Source organism: Meles meles, chromosome 17, assembly GCF_922984935.1.
Source record: "Meles meles chromosome 17, mMelMel3.1 paternal haplotype, whole genome shotgun sequence".
Lineage (NCBI taxonomy): Eukaryota > Metazoa > Chordata > Mammalia > Carnivora > Mustelidae > Meles > Meles meles.
Window position 1 is genome coordinate 68,619,030 of NC_060082.1, and position 25,305 is coordinate 68,644,334.

Consider the following 25,305-nt stretch of genomic DNA (forward strand, 5'->3'; position numbering starts at 1 on the left):
AGAAACCCAGAGTCTGCCCACGGGGCCGGGCCGGCAGGCCATGTGAATGAAAGGGCCAGAGCAGGTATTAAGCTTCTCTGCAGAGAAGGGCTGCGGGGGCAGGTGCCCCGGGCTCAGGAGTTGGTGTGAAAGGCAGGGGGAAGCATCTGGAGGGGACGGTTGGGTCTGCAGGCGGAGGACGTGGGGACGAAGGAGACAGACAAGAATAGACCCATAAGAGAAGAGAGGACAGGAAACAAGAGCTTTCTGTATCGGGAACAGTGAGAAGTTGCTACAATTTGAGTCTGTGAAAGTAAGAGACTGGGAGTCATTCCAGGCCAACCTCAGTCATTATCAACACTCCACCTCGTAGACGTGCGTCTCCCCTCTTTTATCTGAAGTGTAAGGGAACTGTCTGTTTCCTGGCAAAACCCTGGCCCTAAGGGGTTCAGAGACCATAAGAGAAGATTCAGTTCACTGGAGAAGGGGAAATGGCAGCAGGACCTCCACACACAGCAATAACCAAGTTGACTGTAATGAGCCTTTTCTACAAAGAATGTTTTTCACATATTTAATATTAGAGGACATTAAATGGGAAGAATTTTACATTTTAAGTAAGCAGAGAAAACGACATAGGTGAACACAGGCAAGAGAAAGTTCTTCCTAAATTGTGAAAGAACATCCCAGTATGTCATTAACCTGGATCTTAAATGGCTTCAGAAACCGTCTTTCTTCCTCATTGGAATAGAGGGACCGTACTTCTACTTGGTGATTGTGCTAATTCTACTCTCACAGATGGCGCGTGGACAACCAAATGGAGAGTGTGAGGCTGGACATTAGCACAAACACTATCCACCAAGCACAAGGGATGAACCCAGTCGCTCCCCCCTACTACGGGACATCCCAGAACTTCTACAACCGCAGCATCATTCAGCTGCGAAAGGAAAGAAATTAAGTCCAACTAGAAATGTGGGGCTGATTCTTTGATATTAAAAACATATTTTCGGGGCGCCTGGGGGGCTCAGGTCATGATCTCGGGGTCCTGGGATCAAGCCCCGCATCGGGCTCCCTGCTCGGTGGGGAGCCTGCTTCCCCCTCTCTCTCTACTGTTCCCCCTGCTTGTGCTCTCTCGCTCTCTCTGTTAAATAAAATCTTTTTTAAAAAGTATTTTCTAGGGGCGCCTGGGTGGCTCAATGGATTAAGCTGCTGCCTTCGGCTCAGGTCATGATCTCAGGGTCCTGGGATCGAGCCCCGCATCGGGCTCTCTGCTCCGCAGGGAGCCTGCTTCCTCCTCTCTCTCTGCCTGCCTCTCTGCCTACTTGTGATCTCTGCCTGTCAAATAAATAAATAAAATCTTTAAAAAAAAAAGTATTTTCTATTTCTTTCTACCCAAAATAATGTATAAACACAGATCAAGAGTAAGCACTGAGACTGTTACAACTGCAAATATCAAAAGTAACAGATCCAATATATGAAACAAATAGGGGACCCACTTAGAGACAGAAAAGAGAAATAAGCTCGTTTGGTTGGTATTCTGCGCAGGTTTAATATCCTTTCTACTAGGAGTGATCGCAAGGTGCTGAAATGCCCGTATTTCCGGCGCACCCTCCCTCACAGAGCACAACAATGCCATGCAAAAGCGCCGGAGTTCACATTCTCCCAGAGAGACAAGGGACGGTTCATTTCCACAGTGTGGATTTTATCTGAAAATAGGAAACCAAGGCATCGGGAAAGGAAGCATTTTGCACAAGGACAAAATCTCGCCAGAAATCCCGCCGGCCTCAACTTTTCTCTCTTAGCAGAATTTATCCTGGGGGCCACGGTCGGAGCCCCGCGGAAACGCGCCACGCTGAGGCGCCTTCTGACCTTTATGCTTCTTGACCTTGCGGGCCAGAGGGTCTGTGAGCAGCAGCTGAATGCTGGGAGCCAGTCTGGCCGAGCTGCGGGCAGAGGGACTGTCTTGCCGAGCATGTGCATTTCCCCTACGGAGTGAGAGCTCCCACCGTGACCTTGACAGCCACTTAGCAGGGCTGGATCTCACAGAATCCAAGAAAGGCCAGCAGAGATCGGTTTCTGCTCACCTCTAATCTGCCGCACTGAGAAAAAAGAAGGTGTCTTCTCTCTTCCCAGGCAGCGCATCACGGCCTCAGGATGGTACTGTCCTTGCCACGGCTCTCACATCATCACACACACAATGTCACACGAACACCCACCACGCACACACACCTGGAAGCCGAGGGAGCGATGGGCAGTGAGACGACGTTTGCCCTTGGTTCCCCTTCTTTGGCTGGTCCTGAATTTCTGGCAAGTTTGCTGTGCTTAAGAGGAAACACTCAGCTTCCAAATAAAGTTGACTTTCACCTTATCTGAACCAAGTTGGAGCTCACGTCTGCTCCAGGACAGGCAGTGAGTCGGAAAATAATAGTAATTTCGGGCTAATCTCCCTAACTCGTGGGGCATGGCCCATGTGTGCTGCCTTCCCGCAATCTCTCCGGTGAACATGCATGCAAGCTGGCTTCACCTCTGCGCCTCTGTTGATCTCGGGAAATTAATTAAGTTGGCTGGGGGAAAGCCGAGTGAGAATGTCCTTCTGAGCATTGTCACCAGCCCTCGCTGCCTCTGAGTGAAGACGGGCAGCCTCTTCGATAGTCCGGGGGCTTGCCGCCCTTGCCGAGCCCTCCCAGCCCAAGCAGGCTGGTGGAGAAACTCACCTGCCATTCTTGGTCACGATCATCTCGTTAGTGACTTCCTTGAATCTCCGCCAGAGAGGGGCATCCTCCAGGACGACCTGAAGCTGCTTCTCCGTAGGGTCGCCTTTCTCCCTCCCAGCCTGTAGCTCACTTTCCACCACGTTGAGGAGGCGAGACACGGTACCATCGCTGCTCTTCTGGCTGCCCAGCTCGCTCATGGCCACGGGCCCCTCTCAAACTTGGCTGGGAAGCAGCCCCTCTCCCGCCTGCTACCGGCTCCTTCCTCCCCTCACTTGCCTGCTTTTCAAAACCAGCTGGGCAGTGTCTGGGGAGCTGGAGAGAAGATGCCGGGCCCTTGCCTAAGCCCCTAGCATGACACCCCTTAAAGTCTCCAAATTATACCACCAACCTGTTAAGCTCCAGTGGGGAGGGGAGGGAGAGGAGAGGTAGGAAGAAAAAGCCCTCTCTTAATTACTCATCGGATCAGGCGGGAGGCAGCCTGGCGCTCCCATTGGCTGCTCGGCACAGAATAGACATTTAAGAAGAGTCCTCCATCCAAATTATCAGGCTTTTATCTTGTTGTACCTGAAGAGGTCTAATCACTGTTTTGAGGACCATTTTCCCATTAATTAAAATTGTTCCAGGCCCAGACTGCAACAATCAGGCAAATCATGTTTGTGTATAAATCGTGGCATGCGGCACCTATAGGAAAAGAAGTCCTGGTGAGGACTGGCAAACTTGATGCCAAAGCGGCTTTCCAGACGCAGTCAAGAACCCAAATCTCGCTGCTACCTACCAGCCCCGGAGAGTAGAGCGTGCACTGTGCCAGGAACAGGACAGCTGCCCCGAGAGTGAAGGAAGGGGCTCTGTGCACCCCCACCCAAGGATCAAGATCCAGAGAAAAGGAAAGTGGACCTCAGTCTCCTTCTCCCTGGGCACCCCGCACTGCTCCTCTCCCCGCTGAGGGATCCTATCCTATGCACACACACCCCTGCTCATCCCAAAGGCCCTCGGCTTCTCTGGCAAACCAGACTCTGAACCTTGTCCTTCCTCCCTAGAACCCAAAGCCCCAATTTGCTTTTCTCTAGCCCTCACCAGAGAGAGGGAAAAACCCATTTAGCATCATATTACTCTCTCTCTACGGAGGCACTCTCCCCTCGGCGACTGAAAATAAGCTGCTGACATTACAATGCTGAGCAACTTTGATCCAGAAGGATCAGGAGGATCCAGAAGGGCCCTCTGGCTTTCCTGGTAGACAGTCCATGACCTATCTGGCATTCCGGATGGATTCCCACATTCCCAGGTAATACACTACCAGAAGAAAATGCTTCCCTTCCCTGTAACACAGAGCAAAAACTGGGGAGGTGCAGGAAAGGACGGGGGTAGGTCGCTCCACCTTCCCAACCCGGAGTAGATCCTGGGGGTTATGAGCTTTTCCCTCACTACAACAATAAGAGCATCGAAATGAAAAGGAAAAATAAAAGCAAAAATGATAACATAAAGTGCATTCAGGACAGTACATTCAGTACTTGACATGTATTTGGGGCAGGGGCCCTGGGAGGCTCTTAGTTCTGGCTCAGGTTATGATCTCAGTGTGTGGGATCCAGCCCTGTGTTGACCCTAGGCTCAGCGCTCAGCGGGGAACCTGCTTGAGAGTCTCCCTCTGCCCCTGCCCCCAGGCTCGTGCTCTCTCTAAATAAACAAATAAATCTTTAAAAAAACAAAAGCACCTAAATATACTCTAACTGTATGATCCAGCAATCACTTTCCTTGCTATTCATCCAAAGTTGTTGAAAATTTATGTTTAGACAAAAACCTGCACAAAGAGGGGTTTTTAAAAAAATTTTATTTATTTGTCAGAGAGAGAGAGAGCGCGCGCGTGCGTCCACACGTGCACAAGCAGGCAGAGAGGCAGGCAGAGGGAGAGGGAGAAGGAGGCTTCCCGCCAAGCAAGGACCCCGATGCGGGACTCGAACCCAGGACCCTGAGACCATGACCTGAGCCGAAGGCAGCAACTTAACCGACTGGGCCACCCAGGCGTCCCACGGAGAGGTTTTTAGTAGCTTTATTCATACTTGCCGAATGTTGGAAGCAACCAAGATGTTTTTTAATAGGTGAACGGATAAGTAAACTGTGGTCCATCCAGACAAAAGAATATTACCACTAAAAAGAAAGGAGCTATCAAATATGAAAAGACATGGAAAAACCTTACACTCACACTATTAAGTGAGAGAAACACATCTGAAAAGGCTACCTACCGGAGCCTGCGATGTTTTAGAAAAGGCTCAACTATGGCGACGGCGAAAACACTGAGGTTGCCAGGGGCTGGGGAGACAGAGGGGTGAGTAGGCAGAGCACAGGGGATTTTTAAGGTGGAGAAGATACTCCGTAAGACACCATCATGATGGATACACGTCATTACACGTTCGCCCAAACCCACAGAACATACAACACCAAGAAGGAACCTAATGAAAATCCTGGGGGCCGCCTGGGGGGCTCAGTGGGTTAAGCGTCTGCCTCCGGCTCGGGTCATGCCCTCAGGGTCCTGGGATCGAGCTCCAAGTCAGACTCCCTGCTCAGTGGGGAGCCTGCTTCTCCTTCTCCCTCTGCCCCTCTCCGCACTTGAACTGCCAAATGAATAAAATTTAAAAAAATTTTTTTTGAAATTAATAAAAATAAACAAACTTTGATTTGGAAAAGAAAGAAAGAAAGAAAGGAAACCCTGGATGTGCAGTGAGGATGACATGTCAACGTGGTTCATCGATTACAGTCGATTTCCCATGCTGGTGTAGCATGTTGACCGCAGAGGGGGCTGTGCGGGGCGGCAGAAGGTATACGGGAAATCTGTGTCCTTTCAGCTCAACTTTGCTGTAAAATTCAAATGACTCTAAACACAAAAACCGACTCAGGGCAGGGAGTGAGAGGGCATCTGCACATATGACCGTCCAGAATGACCAGGTGGGCCAGCGCAATCACAGAAGTCTTTATATGAAGGAGCGAAAGGGTCAGGGCCAACAGAGAAGGTGCGAGGAGTGAAAGCAGACGTCCGAGAAGAGAGAAGCCGCGCTGCTGGCTGTGGAAGTGGAGGAAGGAGTTGCAAGCCGCGAAATGTCAGAAGCCTCCAAAAGATGGACAGACAAGGAGATGGATTCTCCCCTAGAGCTTCTGGAAGGAACACCTGCCGACACCTGGATTTTAGCCCAGTGAAACGGACTTAAGACTGTGGACCTCCAGAACTAGAAGATAAATTTATGTTGTATTAAGACACTAAGTCTATGGTACTTTGTTAGAGCAGCAGTAAGAAACTAATACAGAAAGAGCGAATGAATGGAAGGAAGGAAGGAAGAGGGAGGGGGAAGGAGGGAGGAAGGTGGGGGAGGGAGGGAGGAAGGGAGGGGGAAGGAGGGAGGTAGGGAGGGAAAGAAAAGAAACTAATACAAAGACAACAACACATCCAGCCAAGTAGAGATTTCAAGACGAGAACCATGGCGTATTGTGGCTCAGCACTTCCTCTTCCGAAGAGCGGGGGAATAAAATCTGGCATAAGTACACTGTGTTCCTAAAATAAAAAACAAGCCATTTACCTGGGAGAAACTTTTCCCATGCATCTTTATAAAGAAAACACTGAGTTATATAGTGAACAGTGTTTCCCCAGACAGTCCATGGTATCACTAAGACGAGGGTCCCTGCCCTCAAAGGATTAAACAACCTGAGGCGGAGAGAAAGGCGTCTGCCCGGAGAACTTTAATACCAAGTGTACAAAGTGTTTTGGAAGTACCCATAACGGAGAAAAGTAGGAAATAATAGTTTTGTTTCTTGTCAGTTTCACCCCAAATCATGAGCTCCTGGAAACTAGGTTAGCAGGTCAGCTCGTGAGTCCGTTCAGCCTGGGGGCCCAGGACAGGACGAGTCTCAGGGAACAGCACATGCAACAGCCACCCCAAGAGAGGGCCCCCCCAGCACAGCCGGTGTGCTCTCTCCCGGCCTTCAGCCTGGCCTCTCTGGACAGCTGCTGCCCTCCCCAGGCTACGCCTCCTCTGAGATCTGTCTTGTCTTAGATACTTCAGGGGCAACCACATAAAACTGCAGATACTCACCCGCTGTTTTACCTGAAAAAAACTAAACATCGATTTCATATGGGTCAATCTAATTCTTGGGTTTGAAACTAATATAAAATGTCTTGACTGATAGGTCTATATAATGCCATTTTACTCAAATTGTTCTCTAGTTATTATCTTATTATAAATGACTCTGAGAAACATAAGTAAAAAAATAAGAACTGCCCACAATCTCAACACCCAGAGACGACTTCTGTTGACAAGTCTGGCAGAGACATTTCACCTACAAATACACACATACTTTCTGCTTTATAAAAAAATGGGATTTAAAAACAGCACGGCAGATGGAACACACGCTTTTTTATCTGCTCCCCACCAAGCCCCTCTAAAACAGCTCCAAGGAGATAAAAAATGTAAACCCACGAAGTTGACGCATACAGAAGAGGAAACGGGGTAAGAGGGGCTGGAAACTGACAAAACAGACGGCTGGGTGGTGACGGATGGCGCAGATCTGAGAAAGCTGAACTTCGCTCTGCAGGCAAAAGCCCGTGAGAAGCCAGCCTCTGTGTGCCGCTCGGAAATGTCTCGGGCACTGGGTACATCACATACGTCTAAAACAGAGCGGGTGGGGGCTTCCGGCTAGGACCAATCAGGAAAGGGTCTTGAAAGTTTAGAGAAGAAACAGTTAACTTTTTTGAGATCCCCACCCCTCCGCCAGGCAACTGTCTCTCCCCTGTTGCAGCAGAAAACAAGAGACTGACTTTCAGAAGAGAGAGGGTCTGAGAGGATTTGTACTCAGAGACAAGTCACGGATGGGGGCAGCGGTGAGGGCCGCACTGAAAACAGAGGACGAAGACACGCTCCTTAGGTAACAGATCTGAGAGTCCTCAGTGAAGTGACCCATCCCCAGTCACTCCTGATGCCAATCAAACGGGGGAAGCTGATGTTTGTGAAGCCTGCCCACGCACACAGGCATCCCGTCAGCATCTATGTGCCTCACCCTTAAATACAACCCCACACACCATCAGATTTCAGACCTGCCAGTCAGACCAAAGGAAAAAAATAAATTAAGGAAGGAATTTGAGGAAACAGACCATTCTGTAATCTCACCTAAGACCTGGGGTCCTTTTCCAACCTCATTCAGGTTGTTGGCAGAATTCTGTTCCTTCTGGTTGAAGGACTAAGGCTCCTAGAAGCCACCCCTCCCCATTACCATTTCAGAAAATTGTCTGTTTGCTGTTTTCCTCCAGGCCAGCAGGAGAACATCTGCTGCTGCTTCATTTTGCTTTTAAGAGCTGAAACGATTCAGTCAGACCTACCCAAGATGATCTCCCTTATATTAAGCCACAGTCAACTAATTAGGAATCTTAATTACATCTGCAAAGTTCTTTTTGCCGTTTAAGGTAACGTAGTAACAGATATCTCATCATCTTCAGAGGTCCTGCCAACACTCAAAGGGAGGGGAGTACATGGGGCATGTCCACCAGGGACAGAAATTTTGGCAGCCATCTTCAAATTCTCCCTCAGAGTGCATTAAAAATAAACAAGCGAGAAAACAGTGGAAAATCTAAAGCAACTACAAACTACAGGAGAAAAAACAAGTTGTCCAAGAAAAAAATGTAATCACAGCATACTGTGGCTTAACTGGAAACACAAGTAAAAACAAATATTACATATTGATTTAAACAAAAATCATGTTAAGATGATGAGCAAAGGAGAAATTTATATTGTAAGGAGAAGGGGAGGCCAAATTCTCATGTCCTACGGTGTGAAGATGGTAAATAATGTCTAACGTTGAAAAAGCAAGAAACAGCAGTATAGGTATGTCGAGAAATCCAGAGAAAACTGACAGAAAGAACAGCAAAAAGAGAGGAAAGTGATGCCTCTAGAAAGAGAAAAACAGACGAAAGCGTTTTCTTTCTTATAGTAACTTTTTAACCTTATGAGTAAATAAAACACTAATAAAATTTATTTTATAACCCAATTTTTAACAGTTTATAAGAATATTTTCCAATGTTATCAAATAATAGTTTATATTATTATTTTAAAGTTTATCAATCATTCCATCTTAGGAATGAATCATGTTTTATTTAACCTATTTTCCCTATCTTCTACTCTTTTTTTAAAGATTTTATTTATTATTATTATTTATAGAGAGAGATGAAGAGCACAAGCAGGCAGAGTGGCAGGCAGAGGCAGAGGGAGAAGCAGACTTCCTGCCGAGCAAGAGGCTGGATGGGGAACTCGATCCCAGGACCTGAGCCAAAAGCAGACACTTAACCAAAGAAGCCATCCAGGCATCCCCCTATCTTCTACTCTTAAATATTTACTGGTTCTCTGGGTTTCTTTTTTATAATTTTAAAAAATTTGACAAAAATTTTAGACAATAAATATTTGGGAACTTCCATGACTATTTTCTTACACTGCATTTTCAGAAATAATGCTAGTTGATGAGAACAAAGTACGCTAAGCACTTCACATGCACTCTCTCACTTAACCCTTGCAACAATTCTGTAAAGTCAGTGCTATGACTATATCCATTTTTGGGTGAGAAACTGAATCTCAGAGTGGGTTCAAGTAATTTGCCCACAGGCATCTAACCCGTGAATCGTAAAGCCAGTACGGGAGCCCGAGGAGTAGTTTATTCTTTAACCATCTGTTGTACCAAGTACTCACTGAGTATCTGGCACTGCACGACACGCTGTACACGGGACCTCACATAATGTTCACACCCTGGCAAAGAATCCTTGCCACCACCGCATTTTTTTTTTAACAGGGAGGGCACTCAGGTTCTGAGGCATTACATATCCTGCTTATGACACATACCAAGTAAATGGTAAAGCCATTTCAGTCCGAGTTATCATTCCAAAGGCTATTGTTTTTTCTTTTTAAAGATTTTATTTATTTATTTGACAGACAGAGATCACAAGTAGGCAGAGAGGCAGGCAGAGAGAGAGAGAGGGAAGCAGGCTCCCCGCTGAGCAGAGAGCCCAATGTGGGGCTCGATCCCAGGACCCTGAGATCATGACCCGAGCTGAAGGCAGAGGCTTTAACCCACTGAGCCACTCAGGCGCCCCCAAAGGCCATTGTTATTTTTAATCTACTAGCAAGGGATCAATCATTATATATACTTAAAAAAAAAAAAAGGCTCAGAATCCTTCATGGAATGCCTGTCTTGCTCTGAGATAACGTGCTACTCTGGCTTTCCATTAGAGCATATTGCTGAAAATTATCCTTTAAGAGCCTCTCTTTTGCAACCCCGGCATGTTTTATAAGTAGGGGTTCTGGTCAAGCATCTTAGAAAACAAGTCACTCATCTGTTCTCTCTTCAAGTGTCTCTGCCACACAATGCTTTCCTAAAATGCAGAATTCAATCTTAGATAATACATGCTTTAAGGTCATATCTTCATCATTTAAAAATACAACTTCATACCTGCATCTTGGGGCAAAATCACTGAACTAACTGTTTTCCTCCAGTATCATTTGCCGTATTACTTTTTACCTAAAACCAGCAGCTAGCTAGAAGACCCTCTATAATTAGTGTATTATTTAATATACCAAGATGCGATGAGATAGAACATGCTATTTAAGAAAAATCATTGTTTTTGCTTAACTATATGCTTTTAGAGGCATTATGATTTTTATTGAGCCTTTTTAAAGAGAAAACTAATATTTTGTAAGTATTTTTTTCAAGAATATTTTTGTTTTTAAAACATATTGCTATCTTTGAGATGACCTAATGGTATTTTGATGAAAAACACTGAAAAATAAAATTTCACTTAGAAAGCTAAAAATAGTTTCACAGGAAAACAATGAAAAGTAAAACTAGTAGCTTTTAAGTCATTATTACATGCTGGATTGGGGAATGCTGTACTTTCAACAAAGTAGCAAAAAAAAAAAAACACCAAAAAACAAAGACACACACACACAACCAAAAAAACTCAACACAACTGAAAATATATACACTACTCCTGATCTGTGAAGAAGTGATTTAATATCAGAATGGAGATGAGGGGGCGCCTGGGTGGCTCCGTGGGTTAAGCCACTGCCTTCGGCTCAGGTCATGATCTCAGGGTCCTGGGATCGAGCCCCGCATCGGGCTCTCTGCTCAGCAGGGAGCCTGCTTCCCTCTCTCTCTCTGCCTGCCTCTCTGCCTCCTTGTGATCTCTGTCTGTCAAATAAATAATAAAATCTTTTCAAACATCAAATCAAATCAAATCCTGGTCCCCTGCTAGCTGTGGAGACAAGCACCCGTCCGCAGTGCTCAGCCACATGCATCATGGCCACAGTCCACCGGCGGAACTGCTGCTCCAGCTCTCACCAACGCCTCCCAGCAGGTGCTGCCCCACACTCCTCGTGAGGAAACACAAAACCCGCGTGCCAAAAACCCCTTAGAGAGCCTTTGAGGTGTTAACAGGAAACTTGCTGTGTAAGTAATTCTGTTGCAAGTTCTATAAAAAAGCAAAGACCTCTTTTTGCAACAATCCACCCGCCCAAGAGTTTCGTGTTGATCTGGATTTTCACTTATGGGCCTACTTGGAAGAGTGCTTGGTGCGGACTCTGTGTGCCCGGCACCACGTCTGACCTCCAGAGGCTCAGATGGCAAGAGACAGACAAGTTACCTGCAGGGCCGGTCTGGCAGGGGTCTGGCAAGGGAGTCCCCCAGGAGGAAGAGAGGAGGAGGAGCGGGAGGAGGAAAGGGAGAGCCAGGGACTCCCTCACAGAACAGGGGACACTTCGGCTGGGTTTTGAAAGAAGAACTGCTTGTCTTGGGCACAGACGGAACGATATTCCAGGAGACAGACTATCCGACAAGGTCAGAGGAAGAAAAGCACGGAGCGTTTCAGTAACATCAAGGTTCAGCCCATGGAACATCGGACCACTCGGGAAATGACAGCGGGCTCGGATGTGCGGTTTCCGTGAGTGAACGGTGGTGGGGGTGGACTCACCCTGGTTATTATGACAGAGAAATGTGACCACGCCTCTGAGGATATTTCTCAGGACAAGTAAAAAGTAAAACCAGAAAAGAGATGTAGCTTAAATTAAAATGTTAATAAGGCAATAGTGAAGGTAAAACTTGAACCTCCCCAAGGAGGTGAGATGACCAGGAGTCAGCAACACCTGCCACGCCCGGTGAGGAGTCACAGGGTGATTTCAGGCGGGTGGACACGCAGAGAGCAGCATTTGGGGCGAGTGCTTCAGGCGGTGTAGAGCTACGTGGGAAAGCAGCAGGCAGGGGAGCCCCGGAGGAGGTGGGGAGGGTAAGGAGGCAACAGGGAAAAGGACTCTGCAGGGGTGAGCCCCCCGAGAAAGCAGGGTCCATGGAAGCTGCTGTCCTAGTATGGAGGTCAAAGGAGAAGGCACGTGCACGGGTCATGCTCAAGCCGCCAGCTGGGGCCAGGCAGGGGGTGGGACGCCCCCCAGGAGAGGTCACGGAGGAGAGCTGGGAGGAGCAGGTTCCATGTTCCCCATGAAAGGGGCTTTCACTTCCAAGAAGGGTCAGCACAGCCTGGCTCTGAACACAGCCTTGGACACCACCTGAATGTTCGGAGCTGGGAGCTGGGCAAAGCAGATGCCCGGTTCCGGGACCTCTGGCCTTGAACGCTGCTGAAGGGCTCAAAAAGGCAAGATGTTCCTCTCCTGCCTGATGACTCAATAAAGTTCTATCTCCTGGGCCCAGCAGCTGCCCGCCTGCCAGGCAAGGGGGGCCGTTATTGATGAAGGTGTGCAGTCTAAATGACACCTGATAGCGCTTCTGCGTCCCCAGGCACACAGTGGCCCAGGTCCTGGACTTAAAGAGCGGGAACTGACAGCCGGACAGACTGAGCGCCGGAGCCCCGAGCACAGCCGCAGAATCCAGGTCTGCACATTCGGTGCCCACAGCCTGCAGAAACCTAACACCTGCCTCCACCCGCCTCCGGGGGCCCCGGGAAATTAACGCTCATCCAGGTATCGGTCATAATTAAACTGAACAAAAAGACAGCTGCTCTACCTTTCTTTTTTAATCATCAACATGCAGCCCTGGGGATTACTAGCTTTGGGGGGATTTAGGGAGGATTACTCTTTCATTAGTGTCTGGGGTCAGTTCCAATGCGATGACACCAGAGCCTGCTAAGTTACCCTCCGAGGCCCGGCCCATCCCTTCCTGTGTCTCAAAGGCTGGATCTCACAAAGCCACTGGTAACACTATTTCTCAGGTCCCCCAACAGCTGCACTTTTTCATCACAACGGTCCCCCAATGAATTCTGCTCTGAGTTTCTAGGGGTCTATGAGAATGTCGTTCCAAAGCCCCACTTCAGTCTCTGGCGATGGGAAGAAGGAACAGCACAGGGACAGGAAGGGCGTGTCCTCGTGGACACCGCTGACGGGCCTTTCCCTCCCTGCACAGCTACCCAGCCCGTATCCACCACCTCTCCTGCAGCCACATCGGGGCCAGGGACACACAGACGGGCGAGTGAAGGCTGAGCACGCCAGAGACAGGGGAAGTGGAAAGACTTGTGCCCAGCCAAAGGCGTCAGAAGACATTCTGAATGTTGTGGGGCAGATAAACAGAGTGCGACTGACTCAGTCTGCCCACCTGCTTGTGACCTCCTCTCCCTGTCTATACTCCATTCATCCAGCAGGTACTCCTCAAGGGCCTACTCTCCTCCAGGTGCTGTGCAAGGGGCCGGGGGCAGAGCCGCTGCCAGGAACAGAGACGGCCCATGCCCTCATGGAGTGGAGTCGCTAAGGACAGGGGCACTCGTCAGGGAGGAGAGGAAGCGAGGCTTACGAAATCTAAAGGGCAGGTAGAAAGAAACTGGGCAAAAAGGAGAGATACAGGAAGATGAAACCGCATACGCGAGGCCCACAGGGCCAGAGAGCGTGACGGGGAGGAGACCAGCGAAGGAAGGTGGGCAGGAAGGTAGGGGCAGGACCAGACGAGACCATTCAGTCTGCTGGGTCAGGGTTGGAGACACCGCCTCGTCCTAAAAGTGATGCTTCAAAAAGCCCACTCGGGTCACAATGCAGGACTGTACTGCACGAGTGGACAAATCAGGGGCGTTTTCTATCTCCAACGAATGAGTGGTGACATGGACCTCCCCGCACCATCTCTGAGTCACAAGGCCACGTCACTGCCCCCACGGAACAGCAGTAACTCGAATCTAAAATGAGTCTAAAACGGCCTCCTTTGGTTCTCAGGGAGCAGCTCCAGTTCCGGATTAAGAATCTGGGGCGCCAGCTGTGTCTGCTTTCTTACAGGGCTCCCATCCTCTCACGCCCAGTGTCCCCATACGGCCTGCCAGCCAGCTGCGTTCCTGTCGCGAAGACCGCAAACCTTTCTCTCCCAACCCTGTTCGCAAACCCTGGGGATCTGTGAACGATTTCCAGCCCTGAGCAGACTTCTAGGGGTGCGCCAGCGTAATTATTCCCAGGGTCTTGGTTCAAAACTGCCGCCAAAGGCTGTTCTGCTCCGCGACAATGCCTTCCACCACACCCACGGGAAGGTCCAAAGACCGTGGCAAGCTGCCACCCGCGCACAGTTTGAGCCGCTTTTCACTGAGCGCTTCTCCAATCGCCACTTTTCTGCCCAAAAAAATTGCTGGGTTTTCCTGCACTTTCCTATCAGCTGCGGAACTTTTACTTTCGGGTGAACTTTGCACAATCTATAAATTTCCCAAGCTCACCTCCTACTTCCTCTTGAGCAGTGTCTATGAAAATACTGACAGAGTCCGTTTCCGCTTTGGTCGTCAGGGGACCGCACCACTTGACATGCTCCCTTCTGTCTTATTTAATCCCCGCAACCCGCAACAAATTACCCGCACAGTATCTGGTGCAGCCCTACCTCCCTGCCCACCTTCCTTCGCTGGTCTCCTCCCTGTCACGCTCTCTGGCCCCATGGGCCTCGCGTATCTGGTTTCATCTTCTGTATCTCTCCTTTTCGCCCAGTTCCTTCCTACCTGCCCTTCAGATTCCAGAGGAAGCCTTGCTTCCTCTCCTCCCTGACTGGTGGCCCTGGTCCAAAAACATTTCTATATACAAACTTGTTAGTGATATTTTTTATACTGTCTGTTGGTTGACTGATTGTGTTATCTACCTTAAATCAAGCTGACTTTCTAAATAGAAGCTAACATTTCCTCCTTCCTCGTGAGTTAGCCTAAGGATGAACATGACTCCAGAAAACAGGAGCGAGTTCTAGCCCACAGTTCAGAAGAAAGTAAGCTGAGGGGCGCTCGGGAGGCTCAGTGGGTTAAGCGTCTGCCTTCGGCTCAGGTCATGATCTCAGGGTCCTGGGATCGAGCCCCGCGTCGGGCTCCCTGCTCGGTGAGAAGCCACCTTCTCCCTCTCCCTCTGCCTGCTGCTCCCCCTGCTTGTGCTGTCCCTCCCTCTCTTTCTCTCTCTCCCCCCACCTCTGTGTCAAATAAAGAAATAAAGAAATAAAATCTTAAAAAAAAAAAGTTGAAAGATTTTTGGGAGTTGGGGGAGGTGGGCAAAATGGGAAAAGGAGATTAAGAGGCACAAACTTCTAGTTATAGAACAAGTCAGTCACCAGGAGGAAGAGAGCAGCCTGTCATAATAACTTTGTATGGTGAAAAATGGTAACTCTTTACCATATAAACGTTTCCTAATGTACGTAAATGTCAAACCACTCTATGTATGCCTAAAAGTAACATTGTGTCAGCTACACTTCAACTGAAATTAATTAATTAATTAATTAATTAATAAAGTCGTAAAAAAGACTTTCTGGGCGGGGGCGTGCACCTGGGTGGTTAAGCCTCTGACTCCTGATCTCAGCTCAGGTCATGGTCACAGGGGCATGAGGTTAGTCCTCTCATGGGCTTCCGCTCAGTGGGGAATCTGCTCACCTCCCCTTGTGACCATCCCCCTTGTGCTTGTGCTCTCTAATAAGTGAATCTTTATTTATTTAATAAATAAAGGGGGGGCAGGGAGAGAGAGGCTAAGACTTCATGCTGAGTACAGAGCTCAGTATGGGACTTCATCTCACCACCCTGAGATCAGAACCTGAGCCAAAACCAAGAGTCTGGTGCTTAACAGACTGCATCACCTAGATGCCCCAAAACAGAGACTTTCAATTACCCACTACGGATCTATATCTAAATCTAATGAGAAATGTCTTTTATAATAAAAAAAAATACATGCAGATAAATGAGGAACCAAATGAACAGGTTTTGTTTTATGCACGAATGAAGCATGTTACCTAAATTAAATGTAATGTTACCTTCTAAAACTAAATTCTGAAGCACAAAAATTCTAAGGCAGCCTAGCAAACTACTCCAGTTATGAGGAAAGTAGGAAGAATGAAATCAAATTTTGCCCTGCCTGCACAAACATATTCACAATACCTGACTATTTTTTTTGTTTTCTTTTGCATCTGCTTTGATAGAACTTGAAAGAAGATAGCAAATAAAGGAAAAAATATAAGAACTGAGCAAAAACAAAACAAAACAAAACAAAAGCCAGGAAGAGAACTAAAATGGTCATTATGCTTATTAGTCAACTAGTCAAAAGCTTAAGAATTACAAAAAAAACATAAAAGGCCATTTGAAGCGATGACAGAATCTCAAAAGTTAAGAGGACGGTATTTTTGTGTTTACATTAATGGCAAACTAAAGAATCCGGAACAAGTCCTCGTGCTGAGGACAAATACATAATCTGAGCAAAATATAATCCTCTCCTTGAAGTCATCGGAGAGCCAACAAAATGGCAAAGAACTACAAGGTCAGGACACAGAGGAAGCCAGAGGCTAGGGAAGTGATCTGGGTGTTTGCAGTGCTTTTCCTGCGAAGATTTTTGCTGATTTCGAAAGGGGAGGCTAACAATCTCACAAGCATTTTGAAGACCTCCGGAGTCTGGGGGGGGCAGGGAGCCTAGGGTGCAAAGAGGCCAAACAATGGATCTCTGGGTCTGGCCTTGAAGAGCCATGCCCCGGGTATAAATTGTCTCTGGAAGATTCTAGGCTTCAAAGTATTTCAACTAAGCATTCTGCAAGTGCGACACCAATGCCTATAATAAAGAGAGGCAAATAAGCTAAAAGACACTAGCAAGGAACACCAGAAAAACCAAAGGACACTAGAAACGGAACTATAAGGGCTTCAGATAATGGATTTGACCCATACATGCTCACCACTATCAGGGAGGTAAAAGAAAAGTGTAGGGATTTTCCACAGGAAACCGAAAACTATTCTTAAAAGAACTAAATGGAAAGTCTAGAACTAAAAATACAACTGAAAATAAGAACTCAGTACAGATAGGTTCAACAAGCTACTGGTCATAGCTGCAGACCACATTGACTAGAAGAGGCCGGGTACCAACAACAAGGTGTGAGGAAACAGAAGCACTGAAGCACACAGAGAAGAGGGAGGGACAGACCATGTCACAGTCCCGGAAGGAGAAGAGAAACGATGAAGCAGTAGCTGAAGGCATAAAGGCTAAGACCTCTCCAAAACTAATGCTAGACATTGAGCTAAAGGTTCAAGAAGCCCATCTTAAGACCCTAAGAAGAAACTGGCACCCCAGTACGTCACAGTGAAATACTGAAAACTAAGCACAGAAATGGAAAAAGGCAGACTGCCTTCAAAGACACACAATTTTCATAAAACAGACTTCTTAACAGAAACAACGAAAGTAAAAGGACAACAGACCGCTGAGAATGATTCCGGAAAGCTGGCCCACTAGGAAGAACCAGAAATCTGTCTTCCCACTTAGATAACAATCGTACTGGCAGAATCCAATTTAACTACTCTGGAATCCTGGAATCTGTTGAAGGCTTGCACCTTCCAAGGGAAGGCTTGCACAGTAAACCGCAGTTTATTTCAGTGAACTTCAGCTCTCAGCACAGACCACCACCCACCTCCCACCCTAGGCTCCTGACAGGCAGCCGGACACAGGTTCCTGGGGCAGCTACACACAGCTTGTGAAAGCGAGTGTAGAAAAGACCCTGGCCTGTCAATACGAGATCTGTGCTCTGGTGGCTGACCGATGTTTCCTCTCGCGGAGGCGCACACAGAGAGGCAAGCAGCCACTGCTCTTGCACACCCCCGCTTACCCCAGCCCCTCCAGCTAGAGTCACTTCCAGGAGACCCAGAGAGCCAGTACCCTCTCCCCAGCCACCTTCATTCTTTTCTTTTCCCCTCTGGGACCTGCACTTTAACGACTAAGACAATCAAAAACAAGACATATACTGGGAAAAATAGGAAGTTCATGTCCAAGAAAAGGCTCAGAAACGACGACACCTCAGGCTTCTCCTTGGTGCAAAGACAGCCTATAACAATCAAAACAAAACAATAAGCAAGGGATGCCTGGGTCGTACCAGCTGAGCATTCAGGTCTTGATCTCAGGGTTGTGGGTTTGAGCCCCTTTGGGTTCTATGCTGGCCGTGGAGCCTGCTTACAAACAAACATAACAACAACAAAAACAGCAAGCCCTGGACAAGAGAGAAAACCTGATTCCTGGAGTTATCACATGACCATATTCAAATGTCCAGTGTTCCACCAAAAAAAAAAAAAAAAAAATTTCACAAGTCATACAAAGAACATAAAGTATGGCACATTCAAACGGAAGAATTTAAAAGCATCTGTCCCTGAAAAAGACTTAATGACAAGTACATTAGACAAAGACTTTAAAACAACTGTCCTAAAGAGTCTTGAAGAATCAGGGTGCCTGAGTGGCTCAGTGGGTTAAACGTCTGCTTTCGGCTCAGGTCATGATCTCAGGGTCCTGGGATCGAGCCCGGCGTTGGGCTCTCTGCTCAGTGGGGAGCTTGCTCCCCCCTCTCTCTCTGCCTGCTGCTCTGCCTACTTGTGATCCCTCTCTCTGTGTCAAATAAATAAATAGAATCTTTTAAAAAAGTCTTAAATAATCAAAAGAAGATGTGGAGAAAGTCAAGAAAATGTGTGAACAAAATGGAAATATCAATAAAGAGACAGAAAGCCTTAAAAAAAAAAAAAAAAGGGAGAAATCCTGGCACTGGAAAGTACAACATGGAAGTGAAAAATTCACTGAAGAGATTCAAAGGCAGATTTGAGCAGGCAAAGGAAGAATTAGTAAACTTAAAGGTGGAACCATGGAAATGATCAAGACTGAGAAACAGAAAAGATTGAAGAGAAGTGAAGAGAGCCTAAGGGACCACTGGGACACCAACAATTCCACTAACATATGTACTGTGTGTGTCCCTAGAAAAAGAAAGGGGCGGAAAGAATATCTGAAGTAATGACTGAAAACTTCCCCAATCTGATGAGCAGATATAAATAGAAACATCTAAGAAGCTCAACAAACTCCAAGATAAATGAACTCTGAGACTCACACCAAGACACATTATAACCAGACTTTCAAAGGACAAAGACATGACTCTTGAAAGCAGCAAGAGAAAAGTGAATCATCACATACAAAGGATCCTCAGTAAAATTATCTGTAGATTTCTCATCAGAAACTTTGGAGGCTGGAAGACAGGAAGCCAATATATTCGAAGTGCTAAAAGAAAAAAACTGTCAACTACTAAGAATTCTATAGCCAACAAAACTGCCCTTCGAAAGGGTGAGAGAAATCAAGACATTCACAGAGAAACTACAGCTGAGGGGTTCATGACCACTAGTCCTTCCCAGGAAGAATGCCCATGGGAGCTCTGCGAGGGGAAGCAAAAGCCCACTAGCCAATACCTTGAAACCACATGGAGAAATAACATCAAGACATATGAAAACCCAGGAGCAATTATGAAAGCGAATTTTGTTGTAAGAATGGTGTGTAACTGTATTGTTTTCTATGTGACTTTAGAGACCAATAAACTCCAACACATTTAAAGTAAAAAAAGGATTTCCGTAAAAACTAGGATTACTGTAACCTTGGTTTGTAACTCCAAATCCTATTTTCTACTTAATTCAGGAGACTAACACATTTAAAAGAATTTTTGTTTATGTTTGGGGGCACACAATGTATACAGAGGTGGGTTTTTGTGACATCAACAACCAGAAGAGGGGCGTACAGTACAGCTGTAAGAGAGTAGTTTTGGTGTTTTATTGAAATTAAGCTGCTATACATTCAAATTACAGTGTGACAACTTTAAGATGCTAAATATAATCCCCATGGTAATCACAAAGCACTCACTACAGAGTACACACAAAAGGAAATTAAAAAGGAATTTAAACATTTCACTACAAAAAAAATCAATGAAACACAAAAGAAGAAAGGAATGCAAGAAATCAGGGGCAAAAAAAGCTACGGGACCTATAAGAAAGAAGTAACGCAGTAACAGAACTCTCTCTGATCAGAAATTACTTTTCACGCACGTGCACTGACCAAAGGACAGAGAATGGCAATATGGACAAAAAACACATGACCCAACTCTATGCTGCCTACAAGACACTCATTTAAGATCCAGACACACCAACAGGTTGCAAATGAATGGATGGAAAAAGATACCCCAAGCAAACAGCAACCAAAAACGAGTGGGAGTAGCTATTCTCATAACAGAAAAATAGGCTACAAGTCCAAAAATTTTACAAGAAGTGAAGAGAACACTATAAATAAAGGTTCCATACAGCAAGAATATTTAACAATTACAAACATTTACACACCCAAAGAAAGACCATCAAAACACACGACGCAAAAACTGAGAGAGCTGATGAGAGTTCCGCAGTAATTGTTGGAGACAGACCCACCTGGAATAATGGCCGGAACAACCAAACGGAAATTAGGAAAACAAGGACATAAAGAACATAGCACAACTCAATCTAACAAATACAGAACAGTCTACCCAAAACGACAGCATAAACGTTCTTCTCAAGTATACATGGGACATTTCCCAGGACAGAAGACACGTTAGGCCACAAATTAAGTCTCAACAGATTTTAAGACACAGATAACATACAAAGTATCTTCTCTCACCACAATGGAAAGAAACTAGAAATCGAAACATGAAGAAAAATGGAGGCGCCTGGGTGGCTCAGTAGTCAAGTGTCTGTCTTCGGCTCAGGTCACGATCCTGGAGCCCCAGGACTGAGCCCCGCATCGGGCTCCCTGCTCTGCATGGACCCTGCACCTCCCTCTGCCACTCACCCCACTTGTGTTCTCTTTCTCTCTCCTCTCACTCTGTCTCTCTCTCAAACAAATAAAATCTTTAAAAACAAAAAACAAAAGGAAGGAAGGAAAACTCACAAAATTGTGAAAAAGAAACAACACACCTTTAAACAGCCAATGGATCAAAGGATAAATCCCGAAGGAAATTAGAAAATACTTAGAGATGAATGAAAACAAAACACAATTTACCAAAATTCATGGGATACAGCAAAAGCAGTGCTAAGGGGGAAATTTACAGCTATGAATGTTCTCATTAAAAAACAAGCTCTGAGGGGTGCCTGGGAGGCTCCGTGGGTTAAGACTCTGCCTTCGACTCAGGTCCTGGGATCGGGCCCCGCATCGGGCTCTCTGCTCAGCGGGGAGCCTGCTTCCCCCTCTCTCTCTCTCTGCACTGCCTCTCTGCCTGCTTGTGATCTCTGTCTGTCACATAAATAAATAAAAACTAAAAGTAAAATAAAAATAAAAATTAAAAATTAAAAAAACACAAGATCTGGGGACGCCTGCGTGGCTCAGGTCATGATCCCAGCGTCCTGGGATCGAGTCCCGAGCCGGGCTCCTTGCTGTGCGGGGAGCGCGCTCCCGCTCCCTCTGCCCGTCGCTCTGCCTGTTGCGTGCGCGCGCTCGCGGGCACACAAGTATCACAACACTGGGTCTCAAACCAACAACCTCACTTACCACTTAAAGAACTCGAAAAAGACTACCCGAAACCGCAAGCTAGGAAGAGGAAGGAAGTAAAGATTGGAACAGGGATAATGAAAAGAAAAAGTCAAGGAAGCGAAAAGTGGGTGCTTGGAAACGGCCGAGAGCCTGGCGCGCCTGCCGGAGCGCAGTAAGAAAGAGTTCGGAAGCTCCAGAGGGCAGACGCGAGAACCGGGCGGACTGTCCAGACCCGCGGTCCCGCGCAGCGCGCCGAGAAGCCGCACCGTCCGTCGCCGCAGACCCACTCGCTCCGCGCAGCGCGCTCGGGCCGCGTCAGGCCGGGCCGGAAGTCAGCGAGGACGCGACAGCCGCCGGCAGAACCCGCAGCCCCAGGCCGCCGCCGCGGGCCCGGCTCCGGCCGCCGAGCGCTGCAGCCCGCGGGAGGCCCCGACTTCTGTCCTTCACGCTCCCCCTCGCTCCTTCCCTCGAAATAAACTAAATAAATAAAATAAAATAAATAAAATAATAAATAAACTAATCTTGAACAAGGGAAAGCTCCCGCCAACGCCAGCCCCGGCCCTGGGCCTTCCGCGCGGAGCCCCCCGGAGCAGCGGCCGCGGGACTCTCGGGGCTTCTCCCGAGCCGCCGGCGTCCCGGGGCCGGAGCGCGAGAGGAGCCGCGGCACCTCCGGAGCCCCCGCCTCGGGCAGCCGGGAAGGGGCCGCGCGGCGCGACCACGTGCGGTTCTTCCTCGCGGCGCTGCGACGGGGACATCCGTGTCTCCACCACGGACGCAGACGGCCCGGACGAGAGTCCCGCCGTGTGGCGACGAAAACTCTCGGCGACCCAGAAACGGAGGAAACTCCCTCCGCGCGGCGGGGGCGGCCTGCGAGGTGACACGCGGCGGCCGTCGCCCGGCGGCGCGACTTCGAAGACCGCGAGCCGCCGAGGAGGCCCCGTTCCACCGCCTCCGCACGCGCCGCGCCCGGACCGCGCAGACGCAGAACCGCCGCCGGCAGCTCCGGCCGCGCGCGCAGACTCGTTACTTCCGGGTGGGCTCGTCGGGGGCGCGCGAGCCGCAGGCCGGGCAGAGGCGCGAGGAGCAGGGAGCCCGAGGCCGGACTCGATCCCGGGACCCTGCGCTCCTGGCCGGAGCCGCAGGAGCCGCCCGACGACGGGGCGGGCGGGGGCGGGGGCGCGTGCGAAGGGCGACGGAACCCGCCGGGCGGCCATTGCGGACGTTGCACGTGAAGCCACGACGCGGCGCGACCGCCGAGCAGCAGGAGGAGCCGCGGCAGAGACGGAGCGTGCGGGGCCGCGGAGGCGCCGGCCGGACGGCGGTGACACCGCCCTTTGAAACACGGAGCCGCAGTCTTGTGTTGCGTATTCTATTTCGTTTTTTATGTTTAAAATCGAGTTTTTAAAACCAGCTGAAGGGAAGAGCGAAACGCACATCCTGGCTCACGGCCTCTCCGTGGCTGACGGAAAGGCGCCGCCTCAGTGCGGGAGAACCCGAACAGCGCCTCGAGCGGCGCGGGTCTTCTAGAACGTTCCACCCCACGGCCGGACGCGCGTTCCTCTCACACACCCACGCGACCGGGTGCGCACGGCCCGATAAAGGTTAAAGGTGAAGGTCATTTGGGCTGTGCTCTCTGGGGTGTCTGGTGGCTCCGCGGTCACCTTCGCTCAGCTCAGGTCATGAGCCCAGGCCCCGGGACTGAGCCCAGACGGGGCTCCCTGCTCAGCGGGGCCTGCGCCTCGCTCTCCCTCTGCGCGCTCGCCTCAGGCGCCTTCCCTCCCGCATAAATGCGTAGAGAGAGAGAGAGCACGTTCCCTGACTGCGGCAGAATTGTGTCACGGCCGGCAACGGGTATCTGGAAAGTCCCCGGATGTCTCGAAACTCTCACATCCCGGTAGCCACAAGGGAGTCAAGGATGCGGAAGCGCCGGGCTCCGGCAGGCCGGGGCGGAGCGGCGCCCCAGGGAGGAGCCGGTGCGGACAGGAGGGGAGGGAAGGCCGGGTGGTGAGCCGGGACTGAGGAGGCGGCCGGAGGTGGGCGGCAGCAAACGTCAAAAGGGAGAATGTTTTGAACTTTATGAAAATGAAAACAGAACATATCAAAATGTGTGAGATGCAGCTAAAGCCATGCTCAGAAGGACATTCATCATGTTGAAGTATATAGAAAAAAAGATCTAAAACCAATTACTTAAGCCTTTCGTTTACTATAAAGTATAACATCATAAAAGTGCACTGCGCAAAAAACAGTGTAATGATTTATCAGAGTGAACACCTTGCAAATAACACTCGGCCAAGAAATGGGACGGGGGCACCTGGGTGGCTCAGTCCGTTCAGCGTCTGACCCTTGATCTGGCCTCAGGTCATGATCTCAGGGTCCTGGGATCAAGCCCCATGTCAGGCTCTGCCCTCAGCGTGGAGCCTGCTGGAGATTTCTCACTCTCCCTCTGCCCCTCACCAGCCCCTCGAGCTCCCTCAAAAAACAAAAGAAAATGGACAACCAGCACCCAGAATCCCCCTCCACACTGCATCTCTTCCCAATCACTCACCTCTCCATACCTCAAAAAGTCATCACAATCCGAACTTTACGCAAATAATGTCCTACTTTTCATTGTAATTTTACCACCTAATAAGAATGCACCTTTAGAGTTGGGCTTTACCTGTTTTCTTAACTTGTAAGTTAGGAATATCAACTTATATATACTAATATCACATATTAACATATTATATAAAACAACAGTATACATTACACACGCTTGTTGGCTGTTCACATACTTGTGTTAAAGGACTATTCAAATCTTTTCAACCAGTTTGTCTCTGAAATGATCATGAAAGCATAAACTCCAAACCAGACTGACCGAGATAAAGCAAAGTACCAGCATCGTCAGAGAAAGAGCGGTCATAACTCTGAATCTTGGAACATTAAAAGAATATGGAAATAGGGGCGCCTGGGTGGCTCAGTGGGTTAAAGCCTCTGCCTTCAGCTCAGGTCATGATCTCAGGGTCCTGGGATCGAGCCCCCCCGCATCAGGCTCTCTGCTTGGCAGGGAGCCTGCTTCCTCCTCTCTCTCTACCTGCCTCTCTGCCTACTTGTGATTTCTCTCTGTCAAAGAAATAAAAAATTAAAAAAAAAATATGGAAATAGTACGAACTTCACACTAACTGACAACCCAGTTTATGCAGTGACTAAGCCAGACAGGTGAGGCAGGTGTGCAAGAATTCTCCAAAATAAAAACATTTGCCACTTCTTACCTTCAAAAATCTTCAAGACTTAGATTCTGTTACTCCCATGCCCTTGGAAAGAGAGGATTACGTAACAATTTAGCTCAAAAACCACCTCAAGGGCTTGCAATGCTACATACTACGCATACAAAACCAGGACATGGTCTTTCCTTATAGCCAGACAATCTTCATTTGGTTTAGTGACTCCTGGGGAAACAGACATAAACAAGACACGACACCAGGTTTATTAAAGATCATAATCCTATCATTTATTAGAAAAGGAAGCAAAAAGCAAAAGAAGAAAAATTAAGAACAGTTTTATGATGTCTTGGGGGAAAAAAACAGCTCTATTATGAGCAAAATTCCTTCTCTTTGAAATACATCAGTGAAAAGAAAACATTTATTGTATGAAATAGAATCTCAAGGTAGGAAAAGTAGCACACAAATGTATTTTTGGATATAAAAAATTCAGTTATGCAATCACCAGAATTCAAAATTAGTTAAGTATTACTACACAATTACAAAAACGGATTCATGTTTTAACAAAGCGTCTTAAAAGCGCCTCGTATTAGAACAGGTACAACGTTCTGAAGGCATGTAAATTCCCCACTGGGTTTTGAACATCTTTAC

The 25,305-nt window shown here is 48.0% G+C and overlaps 1 protein-coding gene across 1 annotated transcript in view; it reads right to left on the reverse strand.

Annotated features, from left to right (window-relative positions):
• TBX19 (T-box transcription factor 19) overlaps window positions 1–22,671 on the reverse strand; it is a 42,402-nt gene extending 19,731 nt beyond the window's left edge. Inside the window, exons 1-2 of the mRNA XM_045982311.1 lie at window positions 22,025–22,671; window positions 21,745–21,867 (exon numbers count right to left, since the gene is read on the reverse strand). Coding sequence (XP_045838267.1) covers window positions 21,745–21,867; window positions 22,025–22,671 — 770 coding nt within the window. The remainder of the gene's footprint in view (window positions 1–21,744; window positions 21,868–22,024) is intronic.
• Between the last annotated feature and the right edge of the window lie 2,634 nt (window positions 22,672–25,305).